The sequence below is a fragment of the Lepidothrix coronata genome, unplaced genomic scaffold (assembly GCF_001604755.1).
Source record: "Lepidothrix coronata isolate B3197 unplaced genomic scaffold, Lepidothrix_coronata-1.0 Scaffold12, whole genome shotgun sequence".
Lineage (NCBI taxonomy): Eukaryota > Metazoa > Chordata > Aves > Passeriformes > Pipridae > Lepidothrix > Lepidothrix coronata.
In genome coordinates this window covers 5,994,437-6,021,449 of record NW_016690192.1, presented here as the reverse complement: position 1 = coordinate 6,021,449, position 27,013 = coordinate 5,994,437, and the positions used below count along the sequence as shown (strand labels likewise).

The 27,013-nt window shown below is 41.4% G+C and overlaps 1 protein-coding gene and 1 long non-coding RNA gene across 6 annotated transcripts in view; one reads left to right on the top strand and one right to left on the bottom strand.

The window, feature by feature from the left end:
* The first annotated feature begins 4,108 nt into the window (after positions 1-4,108).
* On the top strand, positions 4,109-19,405 carry LOC108492829. 2 transcript variants are annotated; one of them, XR_001873249.1, is made up of 5 exons: positions 4,109-4,177; positions 13,584-13,946; positions 14,161-14,274; positions 15,134-15,227; positions 16,606-19,405. It is a non-coding gene; the product is annotated as an uncharacterized LOC108492829 (long non-coding RNA). The 2 variants fall into 2 exon arrangements; XR_001873248.1 differs by having other exon boundaries at positions 13,584-14,274.
* ATG4C (autophagy related 4C cysteine peptidase) overlaps positions 10,713-27,013 on the bottom strand; it is a 33,818-nt gene continuing 17,517 nt past the window's right edge. For 2 of the 4 annotated variants that reach the window (XM_017805579.1, XM_017805580.1), the window contains exons 11-12: positions 26,551-26,670; positions 22,934-24,110 (exon numbers count right to left, since the gene is read on the bottom strand). In XM_017805579.1, the coding sequence (XP_017661068.1) occupies positions 23,940-24,110; positions 26,551-26,670 (291 nt within the window). In that variant the 3' untranslated portion in view covers positions 22,934-23,939. The other 2 variants (XM_017805581.1, XM_017805582.1) reach the window with 2 other exon arrangements.

The following is a 27,013-nucleotide window of genomic DNA, read 5'->3' as shown; positions in this document are numbered from 1 at the left end:
CTGGGGTTTTGAGCCCATTGTAATTGTCTATGCATAGCAGATATCTCCCAGGCTTTCCACCCTTGTCTTGATTCCATAACCCTCCGCCTCCAAGAAACCCACAATAAAGCAGAGGAGCTGAAATAAAGCAGGAGCAGTGGAAGCCCTCACAACTCTGCATTTCCAGCTCTGGGCTGAGCACAATAACACACAGAGGGACACACACTGAGCTCAGCAGGGCACAGCAGGGAGCAGCACAGACAGATTCTGTCCGTGAATACCCCTTCCATCCTCTAAAGCAGCAGGATTGGTTTGTTAAAACACTCCTCAGTTATTAAAGATGATTCTCTGATTATAAAGAAAATGGTAAATGCAGAGAGCAGAGGTTCTTGTGATGCATTGTGCTGTGTTGAAATCCAAAGCCTCTGCACACAGCTGCTTACTAAAACTGTATTTGTTAAACCTACCCCTCTCTGGTGCTTTGTACCTCCATAAGCCATTCTTTTACTACTTGAAGGCTGTGAGTTGATAATATTCCCTCATAACTGCAGGTAAAATGTTATGCTAATTTCTACACATGGCCACAATATTATCTCCCACAGGACTTCTAGACTGAAGAACCATGATTATCATAATTATCACCAGCTTTTATTCAGGCATAGATCCAAGAATTTAAACACCCCTCACCACACACACACACACACACACACACACACATACGCTCACAGACACAAGCACACACTCACACGGGCACACCCCCCCCACTCTCTGCACATTTGACTGTGTTTCCTAATTATTCTACAACAAAGGGCTTCAGCAAATGCATAAACTTGAGGCCAGATGTACTATGCTATTCAAGGGAATACAACAACTCTCCTGTGACAATAAAGAGAAACTTCAGTTTAAACAAAAAAGTTCCACCATATTTGCTCAGACTAACTATGATGAAAGGCAATGAAGACAAGGGCTTCTCATGTAGGTATCAATATAAATATTACTGGAAGGTCAATTAATATGTAAATTAACTCCTCCATTTAATTAGCTATTTAACTATTTTCTGAAGCATGGACATATTAAATCATGCTTAAAGACCCCTCTAACTAGCCTCATGACGATAGCACTAGGGAGTCGCAGGCTCATAAAGCACCGACTTGACCTATAAAGAGCCCCGAGTCTGCTAATTCCATCTCAGGCTAATTTTATTACTTGCATAAAATAACCATAGTGCAGCTTTGTGGCTGTAAAGAGGATATGGGTAATAAAACTGGCACAGAAAAGCATCTGAAATATCCTCTTTACCAGTGTCCTCATTTATTATTCTATTATTCTTTGCAGGATACCAAGCCCATGCAAAAGATAAATGACCTTATTACATTAAATAATTTGTGAGGATATTAACCGTTAATCACACATAAACAGCATTTAAAAGGTATTGATTTTCCGCACTCTCAACAGCTTGTAAAATTTATGTCCAATAACAAGATAATAGATAATCAGATGAATTATGCCGGTCATTCAGGGGACAAAGAAAGGTAAAGCTAAAATGAAAGGGTCAAACATCCAGAAATGTTCAGCAGGTAAAAGAAGGGGAAAAGGGAGCAGAAATTACAACAAGCCCCAAGTCCAATCCCTCTCCAAGCTCTTTGTTCCGTGTGCACCGTGGACGGAGAACATCTGATTTCCAGAGTGTCTCAGAGCTCAGCTAAGCCCTTGCGACACTGCAGTGTTGGTGAGCCCAAGGAACGGGCAGATCCGTGTCGTGTCGTTTCAAAGGTCCTCCCTTTCCCAGCAGGAATGGAAAACACTGCTTTCATATTCCAGGCCAGGCACGTGGAGTATATAATCCTCTGAAAAGAGGATTAATTATCACCTGAGCCTCCAGATCCATCCATAAGGAAGTTAAACATGGAAGTTTAACAGCCTGAAATCTGTTTCTCCTCCAGACTGGGGATACTGTGGCCATTTTTAGGGATCTGAGGAGTGGGGTTTCTGCAGCCACTTCAGCTGCAGTGACAGTGTGTTTGCCACCTGGCTTTCAGACTGTGAATTACAGTCCTTCCCAGTATCCCGGTGCCAGGCATTCCTGAATTTTTCAATAGTCTCCTCATAAATTATTTTAACAAAAAAAAATTAAAAAATTTAAAAATTCACAAGCTTTGTATTCCCCAGACTTCATCCTCACCCCTTGGGCACAGAGGAACCAGAGACACCCCAACACTTCCATAGGTCTAAAAAATCATGGAAATGTGGGGCTGGGAGAGGAATTATGAAGGACTGTCCAGGTGACTGCTATGGACACCTGCCATAAATTCCTTCTGGTTTTGACAAATGATTGATGGTGGGAATGTGTCTCTCCAAGGTTAGAGAAACCAGTTGGTGGAGACTGAGTTAATTGGATGAGGTGCTGGAATTGGGGGGCCCTAGGGAGACCCAGCCCTCAGAGTTCAGTGTCAAGGGGCTGGGAGGAATCTGTGTGGGGTGGGAATACTGGGAATACTTGCGTTTGTGTGGACACTAAAGTCACTTTACTGGAACACAGACAAGTCCTCACCAAAGGCAAGACCATTGGAAGCTGGAGGCAAAGCTCCCGGTCTTCCCTGAACCTTCTTCTCCTGAGTTCTCCTTCAAGGAGGTGAACCCACATGTCAGTTTGGAGAGGATTTTGCAAACAATCAATTTTCTCTTCCCTTATCAACTGTGTTTCATTCATGTCCTGGACCAAAGTGTTTCCCTCAAAGTGATTAATTCAGGAAATAAAATCCAGTGGGAGAGCTGGATGGATCTGAGCCTCCCAAAACTCAGTGAACATCATTCTCAGCACGTGGAAATTTTATATCATCACAGCACTTTAACCTTCAACCACAATTAGAAATGGAAACTGAAGACCTCCCTGATTTGTCACTTTACATGTACCCAAAGCACATGTTATTATAAATTCAGAAAATTCTATTTTTTCCCGAACAACTGATCTGAACTAATTCTTTTTGAAGACCTGCTTCACTTTACATTGTTTTGCTTTATAGGAATCTTTATTTCCCCATTTAACATCTTACAATGGCAGGAAAAGCTGAAACCCCTGGAAATTCAAAATGNACTATTCTGTTTTCATTTCCCAAGGTGAGAGAAAACCAGAAAGTAGGTAACTTAAAGAAATGTTGCAACATATTTTAGTCTGGTAGAATTCTTACAGTTCAAGGGCTGTTGATCATACTGGGCAAGAAAATTTGCTTTTGAAGATAATACATAACATTTTTCAACTTGATAGTGACCACTCAGTGAACATATAAATCTTAAACAGCTTCGCAGCATTTTCAAAGGGATGAACATTCTGCCATTTAGTATAAACACGGCCAAAAATATCCTCTGTCATATTTTGGAAACCCATTTCCCAAGCAGGATGTTTGGAGTGATACATATATATTTGTGAGAGGTAGCAAACAGCCATGTATGGCTGAATGGTGGGAAAAGGAGGGAGGATCCACTGGATGAGGAGTTGGGATGATCTCTGTCTGTCCAGGTACCTCAATAGGAGAGGAAATACTGTCAGTCCCATTTTACAGATTGAAAAGTGAGATTTAGATTAAGTGTCTTGCTCAAATTCACAAAGGCAATGTTTGATACCACTTTGGGTCCTGCATCCTATTTCAGCCTCTTCACGTAACTACCCTTTGCTTCAGTTATTGCAAGTCCTCCGTCCATTTATTTGACTTTTCTGAATATTGGAAAATTACTTCACAACTGAAGGGAATTCCTGGGGTTAAATGCCCCCAGCACCTTCTGCTATTCCAACATCTAAACTAAAAAATACATCAAACATTTTGTTATGATACTATGTGTTTGATGCAAGAAATGTCAGGATACAATGAATCTCAATGGGCACGCTCATCTCACATGCACAATTCCAAAATCTTTTGGAGTAGCATGGTCAGGTAATGTTGTTGCAGTGTAATTTTATTTAGTGATGCAGCAATCTATAAAATGGCATTAAATAAAAAATATCCCGGAGTGCAAAAACCAGAAAATGCTGATGTATGACCAAGGTGTGCTTTGCTGGAAAATGCAGAGCTGTTCTGCCAGGGAGGAACAGGTATAACTGTTCTATATTTTTCTAGATTTTTATCTATATTCAGGCCTATTGAACCTCAAATTTCTTTTTCATTGAAGGATCAGCTTCAAAGGACACTCAAGTGAATTCAAGGTAAATGTTTCTATTTTTCTTTTTGCAAAAAGAATTGTTATTAAATCTGTTGTTCTGAAGCTATTTAAATTATTTTGTCATTTAAATAATCACCAGTCTGTAAATAATTTACAGACTACTGTGAATATGGGACTTCCCTCTGAGGTTTACATTCTACATATGAGGTGTAGGATGAATGATACTGTTCTCCTGGCTTTTAAAAAAAGAGAAAAACAGTGAAATGCCTGCTCTGAATGTATAAAAAAAGATACAGAGACTAAGACATTACTTTGCATTATTTTAAAACTAAAGAGAAAAGTGTCAGTCCAAGTACTCCAGAGCCAAAAATAAAAATAGCGGAAATAAAGGCAGAGCTGATCAGTAGGTGTCTAAAATTACTGAAATGCAAACAATAAATTAGATGCAGGTTTTAAAGGAAATTGGATATTCAAAATCCTGTTCAGTGCCAAAAGCTATGGGTTAGTAGTAACAAAACAAGCAGGATTATAAATTATTTCAGCATCATGTAAAACCTCCCTGCTAGCCTTAGACCAAAGGAGAAAAATACAGATAATCTACTCAGTTCATATCTTGAATAAGCAAATAAATCCCCTAATGGGACTTACTATTTTTGAACAGAGATTCACACGATGCACATATTCCTTGTGATCCCTTCAAGTAGTAGTGTTGCCTGAGCAGGAAAAATGCAGGAGTAAGTTGCACTGGTTTTAAACATGTTCATGTTTTACCAAATGCTGCAACTGAATATTCTGCAACCAAAACTGCTGCACACAGGAAAAAAAAAAGGCCCAGTCAAGTCTTACTTCCATGTTAATTTGGGTTTATGTGGTTGGTTTACATATTATTAAAGCCACCCATCTGATCTATAACAGCAGCCCTGCTGACACTGCCTGACCCAGTGTGACAATCTGGATAGAAATTGTAGGGCTGGCTGTTCAATGTCTGTGACTTTAACAGCATTGCTTTGGGCCTGGAATCAATTCTCTCTGTTTACAGACCATTTCACAGCCCTTTACCTGCAACATCACTTGTGTCAGTCCCATAAATACTTTGGTGTATATAATGCTTGAATTAGCATAATGGTTTAGGCACAGAGCTTTAAGCACAAAGAAGGACATGTCAACATGTTCTCTTCACTTAAGCAATTAAGAGCCATTATGCTGCTTCAGTGGAAATATCATCAAGGTTAAAGACAATCCCAAACACCCCTCTAACCTTTTTATTCTAAGTCTAATAAATGAGGCATAGAAATTGAAATGTTAGTAAACAGTGCTACTTGCAAGCTCTTTTTGTATCATGTTTAATCAGACCTCTCATTCACCACTTGTGAAGTGTGAGGGAATGGGCACGTTAAACACAAGTCAAAAGGATTATTTATCCTTTTGCAAAAGCTCATCTCTCTGCAGAGGTTTGTTTTGCATTTAATGTCGAGTTCTGGATGCTCTGACATGGCAATGTGAAAAAATAAAGTAAATGTAGGCAAAGGTAACTCATAGACTGGGTCACGCAGAGTAATTCTTGCCCAAATCTTTCTTTGTATAAGTGGGTACTCTCTGATTTATTTTATTTATTTTTTTGAGTGTTTACCCCAGGCTTTGCATCTCTCTCTCTCTGTGTTACTTAGGAAAACGATCCAGTGGAAATGTGTTACCATAATGCCTTTATTTCTATTTTAAGCTGGGAAAATCCAGCCAAGGCCAGAACAGTTGCTGGTGGGTAATTCTGGTGAGATGCAGCACAGGGGAACCGAGGCACTGGATTTTCGGTGCTTGATTTTGGGGTGTCTGGGTGTTTGTTTGTTCTAAGTTCATTCTCAGGACTCAGTGCCCTCATTCTGAAAGCTTTGAAAAGTCTTAGGAAAAAATGGCAGAGAAATTGAGCATCTGTAGCAGAGAGAGAGATAAACCCCTGGTAGGGAAAGGCCCAAACAGCACAGAGAAGACACAGCACTCCAACAACTATGTTTGTCTACCAAACAGCCTCCTCAGCTAAATCCTCCCTTTCCTGCTGCAGTATTTGGAGTATTTCATGTTTGGGAAACACATGAGCTCTATTGTAGGTTAACATAAATGTTGAAGATGATACAACTTTTATTAATGCTTTGATGAATTTTTAATTTTTTTATTAATGCTTTTATTAAATTTTTAACTAATGTTTAAGTCACTTCCCCAAATCTTTTGGAAAAAGAGAGTGGGTGGGCAGCGTGGGCTCCCTGGGTTTTCTGAAGGCTATAAAAATTAGACTTGAAGAAACAGTTTGCAGTGTCACCTCCCATCTTAGAGCTTCTTTTCCTCTGCTTTTTTAAAAGCATATTATTTTTATATGCTTTGAAGAGGACAGTTTGAATCCCTCTGATTTCAGTTTTCAAGAATCTCCCCATGGTCCATGGGAACTTGCTGAATTTCTGTGTGGATCATCTCATCCTATCTGCCCTCAGCTCCATCCCCTCCCTGCTGCCACTCCAGGCTGGGATATGGCAGTAGCTGGAAATGGCTCTTTCACTTCAGGAGAGGTTTAAACAAATCTCACCTTCATTTTAATACTATCAGCTGAAGCTGCAGACCCAGCAGCCTGGCAGGAGGGAATCACCTCCTTATTTTATGCCACCCCTCAGGACCATCCTGAGATTGCCAAATTACAGCAGAGATTTCCTAGGAACCAATTAAATTGGGCTCACTTTTAAAGAGATCCAGCTATGGTAACTTTATAATTGAGCCATTTTGTTCTGCTCTCAATCAGCCTCAAAAGGAAGGACAAATTGCTCATGTTGCAGTTTAAAATCTGACAATAATAAGCAAACATTAGAGCTTGGTTGGATCTGCTCCCAATCCCATATAATAACTTCCTTGGAAGGGTGGTTTGAGACATACGGGAATGCCTGGGGGCTGAGAATTTGATTTTGTTCTCCTCACAAGTCCTGTGATCCGCAATCTCTCACTATATATCAGAGGGTGCTTGGCAGCTTCTCATGACTAACCATGAGTGTCATCCCATCCTTCAGGTGAGAGGAGCAGGGAGCGTGGCCAGGCTGAGCTGAGGCACCAGTGCATGGCCATCCATGTTCCATAAATCATAGGGGTTGATAAAAAGCTGCAGATTCCTCACTCCAGGTGTACAGTAGCACCAGGGTTTCTGTTCCACATTCAGATCTCATGAGATCTCTCTTATCCTTCCCACAAAGTGATGTTCTTCCATTGCAAGTGTTGCTCCCATGTATCCTGAAGAAAATAGGATGGAGGAGAGTCACTGGGTGGAGTTTGGAGCTTGGATGGGAAAACTGTTGTAGAGAGATAAGAGTGATAGGGAAGGGTCACTGCAGGAAGAGGAACAGAGACAGGACATCATTGCATTCCTACAGCACTTTTCTGGCAGATCCCTAAGAGTCCCTTTCCTCTTCCATGTTTAGAGCTCCAAAGATTGGGTTTGGTACCTAGTAACACTTTAGCACCTTTTGAGGATCTCAAAGCAGATATTAATTAAGCTCCCAAGCACTTTTGGGAAGGCAGTAAACAGCCCAATTGCCACTTTATAGGAAGGAAATGACCAGCCAAGGTCATCTACTGAAGCCGAGCTTGGAATAGCATGGAGGTGATAAAACGGGGATGACACAGCTGGCTTTTTCCAAAGAGAGATGGCCCAAAATAAGAGCTCACATGAACTTCTATTCAAATTTGAGGGGAAAAAATGTGCAAAACAATTCATAAGAATTTATCCATCTACACCACAAAGTCTCTTATATTTTCCAGCCCTAAATCTGATCCCTCTCACTCCATCCAAGACAGGACCTGTGCTTGATGAACAAACACAGTAGATATTGTGCTCCTGGTGGGAGGTTTTGATTGGTAATTTTATTTTATTCTTCTAGCCTGATTTCCTAAGAGAAATGTTTTCTGTGGCTAAGTATTAGCCTCATTTTCTCATTACCTCTGCTAGGACCAAAACTCCGTGGTAGAAATAAGAACCAGAGCAACCTCTGCCCCACTGTGGGAACTGTTTCCTCAGGCTGGGAGTAGCTCAGTAGTTACTTTCCAGGGTTGTGGGACCTACCACAACAAGTCATTCCATCAAGAAATAGAGAGCAGGCACAGCCACTACCGTTCTCATTATTTTATCTCTCTCATTTGTCATTCAAACATCCCTGTCCACTTTCACCATACAAAAGCAGTTATAATTGAAATCATGTTCATATGTTTTGAGGCAAGAGCGACTCTGTGATCATTTGGCTCTACCCAGGCTGTAACAAAGGCTGCCACAGATGCTTATTCCACTTTCTTTTCTGCACAAAGAAATAAAGAGCAGTTGCACAAATGACATGTATGTCAATCTTTAGGTCACAATACTTCCTGCAGTTGTATCCCAAGTAGGAAACATTAAGCTAAAGGCATTTAAGAATTAACAGTCTGTACCCACGACAGGAAATGGAGTTTATAAAACAGGTGGATGAAAACCAGTATTCACTTGCATCACATTAAAGCAAATCCATTTATATTTTATTTCCTATACACTGACTTGATGTGCATTTTAACAATAATCAGGCTCTGCAGTTCCTGTAGGATTTGGGATATTTGCAGGTGGGTTGGTATAGCCTGGTAGGACTTCAAAGCCGGGTTGGACGGGGCTTAGAGCAACCTGGTCTAGTGGAAGGTGTCCTTGCCCATGGCAGGGGGTGGAACTGGATGAGCTTTAAGGTCACTTTAAACTCAAACCATTCTGTGATTCCATGTTGTGATTCTATGAACTTCCATGTAAGAAATTGTCCATCACAGAAGAAAAGGGAGACACTGTCCAGAAAATTATGTACTACATCAGCCAAGGGTTTGTCTTGCTACCCTGAATCCACACATAGGTCATAGGATTCTCTTGTAATGCCATAAATTGTACTTCAACCCGGGGAAAAGTTAGTGCCTGGTGCTCCAGGCGGTGGCAGTTCCCTGGATTTTTGTCCAACTGCTCCCTTGTATCAGTATTGCCATCCTGGGTGTAGATTAACCATGATTGAAACAACGCCCATTGGAAGCCTTAAAACCTTAACCACCAGTTTTACTTCTAAAATAAAGTAAACTGCCAAAAGTTCTGATAAAAGTGACAATTTATATTTTTAAGTAGTACGTCCAGAATTTTCCTATAGCTGTAGACAAAGGAATTCTTACCCAGATAAGTATAAGAGCACCAATAAATTTAAGGTAGCTTATGCAAGTTAGGCACTAATGAATGTCATCTTCTGTTTTGTCATGAAAAAAGATCTTTCTGCTGCTAAAGGAGACTGATTTAGATTATGAATAGCTGTAGTGATTTGCAAAAATGGCTCCAGAGAGATAGACTGAGATTCCATATACTCATGGCACTTGAGGTTTCTGCCCTTTTTGTTGAAAATTAATTTGTCCTGTGGGTTATTGGATTCTAGCTCAGCCAATGTATATTGCTCAGTCATCACAAATTTACTTAAAATTTAGTGTAGCTGAAGTTCATTCAACAAGACGAAAGTCCACACTTGAAAGCTTCTAAAAATCTTTTTAAAAAACTGGCTGCTGATGTAATTGGAAGCACTGGGGTTGAGGTGGATTTACAAAGTGTTTTGCAGGTGTCAATAAATGGTTTATTATATTAGAGAGACTCTCCAGTTTCCTCTTCGGATGGTGAAAACAAACGGGTGGTTTCTGTCCCCTTGGTGCAGGGGGCTTTTAGTGGGTTTGCCCCAGTCTTACATTCCTAAAATGAGAAATGCCTGGGAACATATACTACAGCTTCCTACACTATTTCTTTAATTTGACACATACTCGTTTTTATGGAATAGAGAGAGAAACTCTGGTTATAAAATGTCAAATGCCTCCCCTTTCATACCATTTCTTTCCTTTTTTTTTTCACTTCTTTTTTCCGCCCCTTTCTTTTCTTTGTGTGCCTTTGATGTATGAGTAGAAATTTCATTTGTATTCTTGGAATCCCCATCTGAGTTTTCACTCTCACGTCTTAGGATTAAACATTGCCTTTGCTTGTAAATTTGATGTCCCAAATAGGTTAAGGTTAAAAAAAAAAAATTCTAGTTCTGTTCAAATCAGCTTCTTGTTTAAATTAAAAGGCTGTAACTAATTTGATTGATGGGTCCAAGTCATCTGTTTGCCCCACTTGGTGAATCTGTGGAATAGGGACTGGGGGTAAAGGTTTTCAGACACAAAACCATACAGAGGTAACTGGGGTGCAACACCCACGTGGGCAAGGATGTAAAGAGGGTGATTAAAGAATAATCAGATATTATACACTCCCAGCAAAGTGGCTTTTCATTAACTATAAAGATAAAAATCTTCTCAATGAGGAATAATTCTCCTTATTTAAAGCTTTATCAAAAACAGTTTTATGTCTCTTTTAAATGATGGGGATTTTAAAAAAGAAAAATATAAAGGCAACTGAAACTGGTGGCACATGGGAAGAGCTCATTTTGTGCACAACCCCCATGGGCGGTTCCCAAGCAGTAAATCTATAAACACTTTGTTTGTGTTCTTTCTACCAGGAATTATGAATTAAAAAAGACAAACAAGGATTTAAAATTCAGTTTAAATTTAATAATAAAACCACTTCATACACATCTCATTAAAATATGAGGAAATGGGAATAAAAATCTTCACAGTCCAAATCTCTCAGGTAGTTCAGGTGGCTATTTTTTATATTTCTGCTTTTTTCCCCTGGCTCTAGTGATAGATCTGAACACAAGTGATCAAGTTTAAGCTCTGAGACTCTCATCTCTTTGCTTGATACACAAGGCTTATACAATTGCAGGAAATGAAATACAGTGAGATAACCAAATCATGACACAATGGACTGGAAATTTTAGATTAATAAACCTCTTTCGGAAGAGAACTAAATAACTTTTACAGTTTTATCTGTGGCTATTTGTTTCTTTGAAGATTTATGGTCCTTGCAACAGATATGCATCTTATCCTTCACTCTTCAGATTAAAGGCAGATGATTTTAAACAGCCTCCTGACTGGCATGAGCTGGAATTGCAGATGATTTTCCTTTAAAAAAATGCTAAAAGTGAACTTGCAAGTCAAATGAGAATATCATTGCATATGTCAGAGAGGGCTGAGGATAAAATCTACATGCAGCTAAACAAGATCTAATCCTTATTATCACAAGCAGGGATCCTTAGGCAGAGCTTTACCAGCCACGTGCAAACCCTTAACGAGGAATTACAACTTTTCCTGCTGCTGCTGCTGCTTTAATTGATTGATGCTAAAAGTTTAGAAACTCAAATCTAAGGCGCTCTCACAAAGCTCCTTTAACCAAGCCTTCCCTTTGAAAGCGGGCTCCTCAATTGGAACTGGCAGCCCACATTTTTAGGTTTCAAGCAGCTCTGTCATTCTAGGAGGAATGTGTCTGCCACTTCACACGATAGCCTGGGCTGAAAGACATGTACTTTGAATCAGAGAATCAATAGAACACTTAATGGACAATTAGGAGAACAGCTGTAGGACTGTCAAAGGCCCATCTGTACACGGCTCCCAGAGCCTGGGCTGGACAGCGAGCTCAGCTCAGCGCCCCAGGGCAGAGCCCGGCCCCCTCCCACCCACAGCTCCTGCTGATAAAGTATTCCTGTTTCATTACAAATTTTAACACGTGTAGAAAATTATGGAAATTGCTCGGGCCATTTGTCAACTTATATCATGTGAATTGATCAATAAATTTCGCCACTTTGTTGTTAATGTAGATAAATTTTGGCATTTAATTAAGCCACAGCGAAAACGCGGCCACTTTTAATTTCGGCAGATGCTGCCTTTTCATCTGTAATACAGGGGTACATTGGCAAATACAATCCAGCTAAATATTTATAGACAACATGACAATTCCTAAAAGAGTTATCATCAATGATCTTGGTTCTGAAGCAATTAGCATTGTTTGAAAGAGCTCGTGTGGAAAGCTGGAATAAATTCTGAGCAGCAGATGAAGTTCTGGCTATGCAGGTACATTGAATATATAAAGCAAATAAATCTACATGTTATAAACACTTATGCCCACACTGATTATTATGGGAATACTGTTCTACAGTATATATGGGTATAAACATGGAAGTGTATGTGCACAAACATGGAAATATATGTGCACAAACACAGAAATTCTGACAAGCCAAGGTACAAATTCCCACATCCATAAATATTTGTGCTCTCCGTGTAACATGTTTACAGATATCTCTGAATTAGACTTGTATAGTGATATTATCTTTTTAGCAAAAACACAATGAGAGAGACTGAGCTCAGGAAGTCACATCACGGAAGGAAACATCTCACATATAAACACTTTATGTAGGAGCACTAAGAGTTGACAAAAGCATTGCCGTTCATAACAATAAACATATTTAACTTTTTAAAATAACAACTAAATTTCTAAACCACGACAATCAGGGATCAGCCTTCAAACTTCCAGATATTTTTTAAGCACACACAGGTTTGGCCAGACAATAAGCAACATAAATGAACATTTTAGGCTTTCTATATGGCCTTAGGGAGCCCGGGATGAAATCCTGCCTCTGACAGCCAGAGGCCCCAGACACAGCACTCAGCAGCAAGACTTGACATGATGAACTGCTGAGGCTCATCTGAGTGGGAAGGGGGAGTGGGCCTGGTGCTGATATTTCCAGTGCCCCTGGGGTAGGAAAAGCCTTGAAATCCCATTGCTGGTTCTGCTATAATCCCCCTGACCGAGCAGGCTCCCGCCCTGACCTGCAGTTTTTTGCTACAGAACTTGTTTATCATTTAGAGGACACTGGTGCTGCAGCAGGAACTTGTGTAGGGAGAAGCCAGGGAACAGGGAAATCAGTGGTGCTCACACCCTCTGAATCCTCATGAAGGACAGTTCAGCATCTTTCCACACTGCCACAATCCCATATTCCAGCACCAGGCAGAGGGCAGACATCCAGCACCCCTGTAGGTAAAATTCCTTTTGTTTGACTCCATTGTGGATTTCTCTGTTTTCGCTGCTGGGTAAAATCATCCAACTTGACAAAAAGAAAAAAAAAAAGAGTGCACTCAGACACACCAATCATTTTTAAAGTGGAGTCTCTGGGTTTGTGGATTTGTTACCACTGCGGCGTGTTTTATTTTCAGGTTTTCAGAGAAACTGGTCAGCAGATTTCCTGATGTTGTTGGGGAGTGCAGGGCAGAAGACTGGAATACTGTTCAGACAGACTAACTGGCTTTTAGCCAAGGATTTGCAAATCACAGAGACAGAACAGGGAATCCAAATGCAGTAACTGTGTGGTATTTGAACCACAGGGAAATCTGGACAGGACAGAATATACTCCATAAATATAGAACATTCTAACCAAATCTTGAGTCATTGAAATTATCTCATTGGCCTTTCCTCTCAAAGAGAAAGCTTTGTCTCAGCTTACCAAGGCTTTTTTTGCATTTCACAGCATTGCATTTACTCTTCCTGGACTGGATCAACATGAGTTCATCAGTGCATGCCCCAGATTCCTGTTCCTGATGGCACCACGATGCAGGATCTGCTCTTGCTGAGGAGCAGGTTTCACATCCAGGCTCTCAGTGCAGAGATGGGCTCTCTGTGCCCAGCCTGCCTGCACAGAGATGGGCTCTCCTGACGCGGATACGCTCCCCAAACCTCCAAAGAGCCTGTGCATAGGTACCTACAAGCACTCACCCGTACACCAGGAGGAGATCCAGAGGGATTGTGATGGGTCTCTGCAGCTTCATCCCACAAGTTGTAACTTGTCCATGACCTGATGTGGAGAAAGGCCTGTTGAGATCGTCTGTGTGAGGTAATTTTTTATCTTTTCCTGTGGCCCACGCATTTAATGACAAACTTTTTTCTGTTGAAATTAGAAGAAATTTGGACAAAAAGCAAACTTAAAGGTCTAAAAAATTCTCCTTGTCATCTGCTGCAGTTCAACGTCACGTGCACCTGTAGTGGGTCAATGCTGACCCCCAGTACTGAGCTGTTGTGACATTCACCCTCTCTCCCCATTTCTGCAGAGCATGAAAGGACCCATCCCAACTCCTGGCACAGCACCAAGCCCCTGAACACCAACCTGGCAACCACAGATCCATCATGGAAGTTGGCCTTGCTGTAGTGTCTTCATGGGTGAGGTGAAAAATGCGTGGCAGTTTGAGGCAGCAGTGCTTGTTTCTGATGGAATTATATGGAATATTTATTAAGTTCTTCACGGTAAAGACCTAAACTCTGGATAGGAGGGGATCACACCGCAAAGAGCAAAAAAAAAGTCTATTAAACAATCTTTGTTTTTTAAAAAATCTCAATAACAATGACCCTCATTTGTCTATTTCACCAGCGGAGCATTTTTGTGGGAGATCCCTATTTATCTGATTTATTAGAAATGCTCCATTGAGACAGAAAGCATTTTTCTAATAAACCTAGAGGTTAGCACCATTGTTTGCAGTACAGCTGACCCTTGGATTTGCTGTAAAACCAGAATCATTAGAAATGCTCCATGGGTTATATTGGAGCATTTCTAATGAAACAGAGGGTCAGCTCTATTGAAATAATGTAAAATGTCCAGATTCATGAGAAAAACTCCATTGAAATGCACAGAGCGTTTCTAATAAATCCAGATTTTAGTGGAGCTCAACCCTGAATCCATTAAAACCTTATGAAAAAATAGTTCCTGAGCATGCACCTGAAGGACTTTTTTTCTGTGTTAATCTCTCATTTATTTTAAAATGTGTTGTAAAAATAGCAAAAGGCATCGGTGAAAATTTGTTATTTAAAGTCTGCCATTCCCTCTCCTTACACACGAGCAGAGCCACTGCTGGCACCAGGACACAGCCCTGGAACCCCAGAACCTCAAGCAGCTTCCAGGAAGAGGGACAAGGAATAACAGACAACCCTGGGTTTACTGTAGTCTGTCCCACATTAGGCACATTCCAAGTGGGAATTTCTAAGCTAATGCTCTATTATTGCACCTCTTACCTTCCACCTGCTTTACAGGTACAGCACAGTATGTACCAGCCAGGTACAACTCTGGGGAAGAGTTTGGAGAAGGGTTTGGATCAGTGATCTTCTGACAATCCCCTGCCCTGAGGTAACACATCCCAAAAACTCTGAAATCAAAGGCCACAGGGATGACTGGATTTATGGGCTCAGGCAGTAGACCCTGAGTGAATGGGTTCCTAAACCTGCTGCAGGAGGTGAAAGAGCTGGGTTGCTCAGGCCAGGATTGATCAGAGCCATGTTATGTTGGGCTGTTTCTGGCTGATGATTATGATGATTGTCTGAAGGCAGGGTAGAGGAAACACCTGGAGGTTTGGACATCACTCTGTAAGAGAGGCAGCAGCGTTTGAACTGTAAAACTCTCCCAGCAGCACCAAGAGTGGGAACTGCACTGAGTCCTGAGCACTCAGGGGACCTGGGGACATGGGTGGCCTTGGCAGTGCTGGGGGAATGGTTGGACTCGATGGTCTTGAAGTGCCTTTCCAAACTGAAAGATTCCATGATTCTATGATTCTAATCCATGGAGCTCTGTAGCCCAGGTCCCAGCTTCAAAGCCATTGTAAGACATTATAAAAGCTTCCTTTTAGCTCAAGGGCACTGAAAACCAGCAAACCAGTTTTGGACAAAGGAGAACCTCCTCTGTGCTGTGTGACCTGACCCTCCCATCCTGCACATCCCAGGGGCTGCCACAGCAGGGGAGTGTGAGCAGGGCTGCAAAGCCCTCAAGCACCTTCCCCCTTTTGCAGCTTTACAGCCAACCTTAAATGTGTTTCAGAAGTTTGCTTTAAATTAGGCATGGAAAGACAATACATCCACCACATCCCCTTACAAGGCTCTTCAAGGAACTGGGCTTGTGTGTGTCGTAGGGTTTTATAGCACCATTCTGTCTCCAGGTCCCCCTGCTTTCAGCAAACAGCAGAGGAGCTGGCTCACCTCAGTTCTGTTTATTTTATGAATGCACACACTCAGCTTGTCAGTTTATGGTGCTGCTCCTTTTGCTGCTTTGTACCCACCCACACACATAGATATAAAATGTATATGAAAAGTATATTATTATAATTCTATCTCAACAGATTTAATTCTTAAATGCTACATATACTTGTTTAATCTCTCATTTTAGAAGTAGGAAAGGTTAGATTATAACATCAGGTTAGCTCTCTTTGAAGCAGGTAATAATTAAGTTGATTCACTGTTGCAATTACTGTCAAATCCCCCTTAATTACCACGGATTTTATAGCAGCTTCATTATACGTCTGCTGTAATGCATTGTGGCCCAAAGGAGAAGTGTTGCAGGAAATTCTGCATAGCATGTATAATTCTCACCTGCAGTTAAAGCTTCTAGAGAAAGCCTCTGCACTAAATTTATCTTTTTTTGACACTTTCCCCCCTATTATTTAAGGCAGTTGAGCTGGAGTAACACCACTAAAATATACCCCTAACTTCCTAAGTGAAAATTGATCTCTTCACAGGTATTAGGGATAAAAATGGAGAAATTATAAAATTAGCAGCAACTGATTTTTGGGAAACTGCTCGGCAACAATGAAGATCACTTCTGGTCTGGTGTCACAGAGGGAGAAAACTTCTGCCCCATCTCGCGAGTCGTGTACCCCTGAACAACCTCTCCTCACAATGGGAGAAATCCCATTGAACACAGCTTTTAAGGCAGCAAGAATTCGCTGGAGCACTCTGCTATCCATGAATATTTTCATCCATTGTTCCTTTTACATTTTATAAACTGAATTTTCAAAGCAACTCTCCTTTTGAACTGACCTTCCCACTAACTTCTGGAACAACACAGCCTCGTGAAACTGCTGCTTTATGGCTCACGTGTCACTGCTTGTTTCCATTGGAAAAATCTTTACAAATCAGGGGCTGTAAATTGAGCCTGCAACAGTTCAAAACAGATAACTGAATAATGTGTCCCATGGATTCTCTTGCAACGAAGGAATTTACTCCCCAGCATACATTAGATGCAGAAAGGGCTCCAGTGTCAGTGACACTATTGGCAGCTGTGTTAACAGTGAAGGAGCTGGCTTTGTACAGCAGCACAGTTATTAAATTTCTCCAGAGACCATGACTCATTAATCAAATATTCATACATCTCTGTAAATACACACTGAACAGAGAATACCCTCAGAGCTGAGCATCCCAGCACAAGTGCTCTTTCATGTGCCTCTGACAGAGCCCTGAGAACATGCGGTCATGTTTTGCATTTCTAATGCCGTGTGTGCTCCGGAGCACCCTGATCCCTAAAAACAGAACACAAATGATCTTACTGATCCCAAGTGTTACACAGGCACAATTAAAATTGCTTCACTATGGCTTCATACCATCTTTTTAAAAGTGAGGACAGTGAATCGATTCTTCTGTTCTTTGTTTACCATCAGACAAGTAACTTTTTCCCATACGGATGGAGAAACCCAAGGCCATGCTCCTATTAACACAAGAATTTGTATTAGCATGGAAACAACAAACCAATGGTTGGACTGTGAAGGCCAAAAAACTTGATATATTTGCAAAGACATGAGCTTGGATTTAAAAAATGCTGTATTTTGTGTTCCCTTACTGCCATGCAAAGGCACATTTCACCTGCTCCAGGGCAGGCACAGACGCAGCTGAAGTTTCAGCCTTGGTGAGGTTGAGATCACATTTCAGAGCTGAAGCATCTCTGTGATCAGCTGAAGCTCTTCCCCATAAGCCTTTGAAACAATTCAGTTTTCTGTTGGAATTCCCCATCCTAATTCCTGTCCAGGACTTTGGTTTTGACTGTTGCAAGTTCTGATTTACTCTCCTGATTCAGGCTTGCTGTGGTTGAAACAGTCAGATGCCTTCATAAAGGTTTTTTTGTAAATGGGGATGATCACATTGCTGAATGTAGGTTTTTAAAGTTCTGAACTGTTGTGCTGCTGTTCAAGGGAACAAGGGAATGGAAGGGAACAACCTGAATCTTCAAGTCCAACTCACAGAAAGCACGGCCAGCACAGAATCCCAAATGATTTTGGTAAGAGCAGATTTATAGATAAATCCTGGAAAGAGGTGAATCTCAGATTATATTCCTTTATAGTTTTTATAGGCTGGGACATAGAATTCACCTCTGGAACCAGTTCCTAATTGCAGATTTTGAAGGGAAATTTGCATAAAATCCTTATGGCCCGGTTTAAGGATTGAACTCTGATCCAAAAATACTTCCTTTTTTAGTTCCCTTCCTAATAAATACAGATGCTCTCACTTAAGCACCTCCACAGTTCCTATCACATTCATTTCAGTGCATTTTAATTTTCTTTAACAAGGCTTGACATTTACATTTTAGAAAGAAAATCCTCTCCTATATTTAATTAGGGCACTGATTGAGACAGGATGGCAATAAACCTCCTGCACTTCTGTGCAAGACAGAACCCCCACCTTGCTGCAGGAGCCAGCACGTGCCGAAAAAGCTGGTCTGGGTATCTGCTGTGTGTAAACAGCACGAGGCTGTACTTGCAATCCCCTTTGCCTCCTGTCCTCTCAATCCTGGGCATCCTACAAGTGATCCCACTCCCTTGCATGACCTTATCCACTGACCCAGCAAGATCCTGGATGTGGATAATACCTAAAACATTGACTTTAACAATGTTCCCTTGGGGCACAGGGATTCACCAGAAGGATCAGAGTGCAGGAAAGCAGGAGATGGAAAGTAAGAGTAATGTGTGAATGCTGAGCAGAGCTCACAAAGCCCTGGCTGTAACACAGCCTAAACACCCACCAGAGCTGGGTGAAAACAGCAAACATTTATTTGAGCATCTTCTTGCATAAATAAAACCCTGCTGATTTGCTTTGATGGCATTTACGAGCACATTTATTCATAAACATTAGAGTGAGCAAGTTTTTATTTGCAGGAGTGTTCATGGAAAACAAAAGCCTCGTGAATTCTGATGTGAATAAATACCAGAGAGCTCTCACTCGAGCGGGGCTCCTGCAGTCATTAAGTAAAGCTCTTTTTACTATTCACACCGTGGATCCAAACAATTACAGCTGCCTGTGAACTGCTTACAAACAGGGAAGGGAACTGTTTGTAGAGCTCAGCTCATCCAATCAGGCAACAGAACCATCTCATGGAGATACCAAATCACAGGGACAAACCATGAGGGCCTGATCCTGACTCCCTCAAATGCCTCTTTTCATGTTTCTGTCAAGGCAAATAAAACATCAACATTTTAAGATCCCTTTATATAATGCTGGCACAGCCTAATCAAGCTGCTGGGAGGCTGTAACACCTTGGTGCTGCCAGAGGCTCCAGCCACAGGGATCCTGTAAGAGCTGGGCTGAAATCCTGCTCAGTGTTGTACCCGGCTGTGCTCCACGGCCTCCCATGCAGGCCTAGGGAAATGCATCCCATAGGAATCAGCTGAGGGTGCTAAAGGGCCAGGTTACTTTAGCTAAAAGTGCTAAAGTAACCTGGCATGTTTGCCCTCTTGGAGGCTCCTGTGGCAGAAGGAGAGCTGGTGCTCCGGCCTCCCCAAAATTACCCCTCACCTTGGGTGGAATCGTTGCACAAACAGAACCCAGGATGGGCTGGATTTCAAACCTGCTGTTTGTGCTCATTTGTGGCATTATTGACCTTTCATAACTCACTGATGGTTGCTTTTCATCCCATCATTCCCTTTAAGAGATTGTCAATAACTCTGGAAATAAATCAGGTCTCTGGACTGAGGCCATTTTCCTACTGTAATTAAAGGAGAACAGGAGATCCCTTCCATGCTTCCCCACACACCCTGTTGTGTCCTCTGGCTGCACTGGGCACAACTGAACTGCTCTGGGTTTGGAGGGGTGAGTTAAAGAAAAAAAACCTGAACAAATCAGGGTGGGCTCAGTTTTCCAGCTTTGCTGAAGCACAGGCAACCGGAGAGAAGGAAAATAAGTCTTTAAAGAGAGGCATCACAACCCCCCCACCACGGGGCTTGGAGCCACTTGGTCTCTTGGAAGGTGGCCCTGCCCTGCAGGGGGTGGAACAAGATGAGCTTTAAGGTCCCTTCCAACCCAAACCAGTCTCACTCTGTGATTCTGTGAAATAAGCACTTCTGCTGGTACCAGGCTCTGTTTCTCTCCAAGGTCAGCTGTCTCTACCAACATCAGTAAATAAATCCCTCTCCTAAATGGCCGTTCTAGAAATTTCCATTTCATGAGTCAGCATGGGGCAAAACCAGCCTTTCAGTCTCTCCTTTCCCAAGAGCCATCCCTTGTGCCCCATGGAGTCAGAGCAGTGCACTGGGCTTCTCCCCCAGTCTCCAGCCCAGTCTCAGACTCCGTGTTGGAAAATCGTCAGGAATGAGCTGCTGCCTTTGGTGAGGGTTCACAGGGTCTCTCTTTTTAAAGAGTTTGGCTGGAGATGGGAGTGGCTGCAGAGCCAATGGGACAGGGAGGTGGTGGCAGGTTTTTCCCCACAGAGAAGCTGCAGAGCCATGTCACACGTGGAGAGGTCCTTCACCCTACACCACGAGGGCAACCTGAGCTCCCAGGACAGACACCACCCCCCTCCCTGTCAGCTCTGGAAGTGTGAGGGGGTTTGGGCACTGCTCAGGTAGAGCCAAGGCAAAATGAACCCTGAGGTCTCTCCTTAGTTTGAAAAAGGAGGCCAATACCCTTGCTAGATGTCCCAGGTAGTTATTGAGAGTCCCGAGGTTGTGTCAAGCTGTGTGTTTGATACAATAAGCACACAAAGAAATGCTCCTTCTAAGGAAAAAGGCAGAAAAGAATAAAAGAAAAGGTTGTTGGGTGATGAAAAGCTCAGACTTTGCATCTCCCACCCCGGTTCCAACAGGCAGGTGAGTAATCAGCCCATGATTTGTGGAAGTCCTTTAAGAAAAGAGGCCACTGCTGGGTGTGTGAGTAACTAATGCTCATTTGGTTTGTGTTTGAAGGCAGCAGCAGCAACAGTGATGACACAAATTAATTGCTTGGTTTTCAGGAGCTAATGCAGACGAGGTAAAGAGAATTACTCCACGATTAACATAGTTTCCAATTAAAGTCCCCTGTAGTTACCCAAAAACATTAATTTCTAGTAACTTGGTAATTTAACTTCTGTCACCACTATACACAAGTGTACCAGGGCATCTTGTGGGCTTGTCTGTACTTCACCCCTGCACAAAAATCATGAAGAAAACCCCTGAAAATAGCCATTAATTTTTAACAATTACTTGTAGCAGGCTTCAAATAAAACCCGCTGTGTTTTTTATCCTTTGTGGTAAACTAAAGGATTTGCTTTATTTTTAATTTAAATTTAGATTTAAATTTAATAAGATTTAAGAATTTAAAAATAAGATTTAGATTTAAATTTAAATTAAAGGACCAAAACCCAGCTGCTGTTCTAGCACTGCTATTTTTCTTGTCCCTAGTCAAAAAGGGGGAAACAAATTCCACTATTTAAATAAGTTCAGCAAAGGTATTTCAACCATTACATTTCTTTATCAAGTTGCCAAAAGCCTGGGACAATTGAAATCTCTTATTTCACCCTTCCAGGGAAGCTTGCTGTTGGGATGGAAGAACTACATTTCTCTTTTTAACAATTCCATATTACAGCTTTTATACTTCCATTTTCATTATAATTCCAGACCCAAGGTCATTCCTGCAGACATTAGGTGGGTCTGTGCATGTGGGATTATTTCAATGTACCTGAATTCAAGTGGAGTTGTGGAAGAAGGGAAATTCCTCCTTCAGTTCCCATCTGAGCTAAAGCTCCTGTTCTGCAGTGGGATGGGTGGTCCACGAGGTACCTGGAAGTGCACAGCACACAGAGAGGTACAAAGATTCCTGGATATGGAACATTCTCTCCAACTCCTCTCCCCCTCAGAGAACATCCATTACATATTTGTAAACTGCAGTGCTTCCCTCCCTCCCTCCTTCAGCTGTACAGTAACAGAGCCACAGAGCTCTGAGTTAAATCTTCCTTAAATCCATCCCTGCAGGCTCCTGATGGTTCTCCCTCTTCTTCTGTGCATTCTAATCATTTAATGCCTTCCTGGTGGAAAGGGAAGCAGAAAGGAGAGCATCAGTGACACCAGATTACACCAATTATCCCCCCCTGCTCTGTGACAGAAGCTTTTAATGATGCAGCATACGATTGCTTTGCTTTTTTAAAATGTGAAAGCAAAGTACAACTTCATGTCTAATTTCCTGGCCACTGTCACCCAAAGGAACCACTCAGAGGGTTTGCATTGTTTTTGCTAAAGCTACATTACCTTGTGCTCCACTAACCAGGAATTTCCTCTTTTTAGTTCTCACTGACATTCACAATTCTCCTCATTTTGACATCTAAATTTCATAAATATGTTGTTTACTCCCTCTTCTGGGCTATTAATGAAAAATATTAAGATCAAGCCAAACATCCTCACACACAGCTTAGAAAAAGTAATATTATTCTAATTATTAGTAGGATTCAGCAGTGCAGAGGTTACTAATTTAGACAAATGTTATGTGGGTTTTTTTTAATCTTGAAAACAAGTGAACACAATCTCATTTTGGCTTTTTGGAGTATTAATTAATACTGCTAATGCACACACAGACACAGACCTGATTTAGTTCTGCCTGAAATCATAAAAGGTGCTTTAATGAACACATGTGATGCTTATTATTTGAATCAGCAACACTTGTGCCTCTGTGCCTGAACAGCACTTAGAACAGGTAACATTTGGTTTACAACACAACAATAAAATCTGCCTTTATTGCAAATAAACAGAGTATTCACACCTTACAATATTGTTTTAGATGCAGGATTATACTCACTCTTAGAGGATCTAATATTAATATAAAAGGCACATGCACTTCATGTTTCCACACCTTTTTTATTTCCTAAGCAGCGTTAATATGTCTCTTAAATATTGCATTTACTTTGTTAAAACATTAAACTATTTCTGTACATTTGTTTGCAATCTGAGAACACACACCATCAAGTAATCATTTGTACAGTAACAACATGTATCAAAACAAAAAAATCATAATCACAGCCCAGAATTTCTCACATCCACCCCCCTTTGCTTTGATTTAAAAGCTGCACTAGTAGGAGAAGCCTCACCATTATGGTAGTTGAAACAGGAAACAAACACTGCTCTCCTCTAATAATTGTCTGGAGCTGCTTTGATTGGTTGCAGTTAATATTAATAGTATAACCTTTAAAAATTGTGGGGAAAGGTAATACTTTATCTTCTCTCCTCATATTAAGGCTCCAAAGCAAGCTTAATGAGAAACCATTAGAAAATCATACTGCTAAATAGTACCTTAACTCACAATTCAGCCTATATAATTATGTCAGGATTGCAGCTGACAGTGACTCCCGATCCATCAGCCTCACCTTTCCTGCATGGAGCTGCGCAGGATGCGTCAGGATGGCAGCAGGAACTCCTGCTGGGGCAACACAGGGGGGACTTGGACCCCTCCCACAGGATACAACTCCACTTCTGCTTACAAACAGGAATAACATGGTCTCCAAACCTCTGGATATGCATCCAAAACCCACCAGGACTTGGCCTGGACTGAAGGACACGAGGGCCACAGGGTGGGATTTAGGGAATAGCCAAGGTTTGTAAGAGGGGAAGCCCAGGCTCACCTCAGCACACCTCATTCTGAGCAAAGAGTGAGCAAAACTAATCAGTACATACATTAGTAAATGACATTTTAAAGACAATTAACATATAAAACATTATCATTTTTATGAAAATAGACCAATTTGACCCAAGCTTGCCTTTCTGGGGGAGGAGGACATGTACATTTTTATCTTTTAAAAGGCAAGTGTTCTCCTGGACAGCTGCCGATAATCTCGTGGAAAACGTCCTTAAAGCAAGACAAACTCCTCTGTACTAAATCTTTTTAATCTCTTCTTTTCATCTTCAGAGAAAAGGTCATTTTCTTCATGGAGTGGACTAGAAGCAAAGTCATAGTCTTTAGAATGACCCTTGACAAAAGTAAACAAGGGATATTTCTCCTTGGATGAAGATTTCAGCATCTACAATGTAAAACACAACCCCCAAAAAAATGTTAATTGAAATTAAGAAATTCAGTAAGTAGTGATATTTCTCTGATGATGACTGCAAAGTAAAAAATGCATTGGTTGGTTATCTTTATTATCTCATTAAAACAGAAGCATTGCACCATCTAAACATCTCCTCCTCCTATTAGACAAACATTTACTTCCATTTCTTCTTCAGGCCTAACCCTGTATTTTGTTCCTCACAGATCACCTGTACCTGCTGTTTGATTCAGTGCAAGAAAGATAAAGATAAAAAAGATAAAAGATAGAAGATAAAACCCTCTACAAAATAGTTAATGGCCACAAGACTCTTCTCAAGCACAGGTATGAATTCTGCAGCAACCAAGCACCTTGGGGAGGTGTTTTTATTGTAGGATCAGCACATACAATAATCAATGTTTTTATTCAAAGTTCAAACACATACCCCCATGTAAATAAGCCAGTCAGGAGCATGTGGCTCAAACCAGATTCATGACAGTCACAGGCTGAGGGAACCAGGGTGCCCAAAATCTACATTTATAAAGAAGAAAACTGAGCATGGAGAAAGCAGGTGGTGGTGAATGATAAATACTGAAACAGACCAGCAAAACACCTTTAATAGCAGATAAAAACCGGCCAAATACTAAAAGACAACTCAGCCTTTCAGGGTGTTTTGTCCACTGATTTATTTTTTGTTTTAATTTTTCTTACCTGCTTTAAAAAAAACAGCCCAGTGCTGCAGTGACATGCAGAACTACATCACCCTAGAGATACACCTGAGTGGAACTAAAAATCACTGCACATGATTTCATGAAAATAACCCATCTAAAACAGTAAAAAACCTCCTATAAAGATCTTCAAAACTATTTCTAAAATGGCAGTCAGGGGTTGAGTGGGTATTTAAAAAAAAAGAATTAAAAAAATGAATCAGAATAAAATCCTTCATTTTTACTGTGATCTGAAGTTTTTTACTTTATTCTTGTCTACTTTAATTGAATTTAGCTGCTGTAATGTTTGGAAGAGTACACTCATCCCAAAGCTTCATCCCAGTGCCCAATCCACCAAGGCACCTTCAATGATGGTCCCTCCAAACAAGGGTAGAAACACACCTGTGGTTCCACTGCCTTGTCTGTGCTCAGCTTTCCATGAAACTTCCTTTTCCACAGGAAGTAACGTCTCTCCATGTGCTACGGGAGGTGATGAAACACTAAGTACAGAACGTGAATTGGGCAGGGAAACGCCCAAATGAGAGCTGAGGGGACCAGGTTCAGACTCCTGGAACTGTCACCAAGGCACATCTCACCAGAGAGCACAGAGAATCTGAAACTCTGAAGAACGTGCAGAAATCATCACAGTGGTATCTAAAGAAGTTTATTGATAAACATGAATATTTTTAGTACTCCACTGTTAGACTGTCACTGTTGTCGCCACAACAATTAATTCTGAACTGAATCCTCCATCAGTCCAGTTCCTGAGAAAACCTCTCATTTGTGCTAAGAACCTGAGCAGATGCAGCTGTATAACAATCCCAAGAAATTATTCACTTCTACTTCTTTAAATCTATTTTCTAACTCTCTGGGTAAGAACCAAAGAAACAACTTCAGCATAATTCAATACCTACTGAAGATTATAAACACTATTAAGTTTTAAAAAATGCCTTTTTGGCTCTAGTACTAATACCAGTTAATGGGACATTCCAAATGCTGTACAAACATTAATTCCTTGTGCTGCTGTGATAACTGCTGTGGTTGATATTGTGCCCATCTTCTGCTGCTGCATCCTTTTCATACACTAGTTTTAAAATCACCACAGTTTTTTGCTGCCGCAGCTCAGAAAACAAATGATGCTGCATTTCAATCCCTCACATAGGGTAATGATCAAGGAGGAAAAAAGTTAATTACATTTGGACTTAAATTAAGCTATACCAGTGTTTTTCCAGGATCAGACAGGTTTGATGGGTGATCCCTGCTCCACAGACCTCAGACTATGTTTCCAAACCATCCCCACACTGCCCTTAAATGCCATCAGAAACAGCACTTGAGCTAACCAAGAATAATACACTATTTGGGCTGGATCAAATACTGTCATTTCCAACCCAATCCCTCCCGAGGAACGGGCTGCCTCCTCAGATCCCTCCCGGGCTGGGGCATCCCTCCTCGGCAGGGCTGGCTCGGGAACATTCCCACTTCACGAGTGCCACCTCGTGGGCCCCTCCTGCCGCGGTTCCAGCAGCAGCTCCCATGGAAACCCCCAGCTCTGCCCAGCTTTTACATGTGGTAAAATCAGAGGGAATGAAAAACAATCCACATTTCTGGATAAAAGCAGCAATAAATATCACAAAAAGAATTATGTCTACTTAGAAGAGAGAAACTGATTCTCTTCCCTTCCCCACACACCATCGTGGCTGAGGAAGCGATTTGGGAACCCGGACACCTACCTTGGTGATTTCTTCAGAAGCCTTCTCAAAGTCCTGCACAGTCCTACAGTAAAATCCTATTGTGCAGCTTGGATCCATTTTTTTGAATGACATCTTTTTGGGAGAAGGACAATGGAATGACTGCAAGTTTCAAGATTAAAAAACATGAAATACATGGTTACAGTCGAGAATGGCACAGACCAATGCATTTACTTTCCCCTTTCCAACAGCTTAACATCCAATTCCCTGCATCACCTGAATTAAATCCCAGCACACACTTTTGAAGTCATTTCTTCCACCCCCCAAACATTCAAGTAATTCCACTCTTCCCCAGACACATAAAACCTCCTGCTGTTTACGCTGCATTCCCCAAACTTGCTCACACCACCAGGTCAGTTTGGAATCTGTCAAAGGTCTGCTGCTCCCAGCAATACTTTATGAATATTCCCAAGGCAGAGGAGGTGAGTGCTCTTCTGCAAATTGA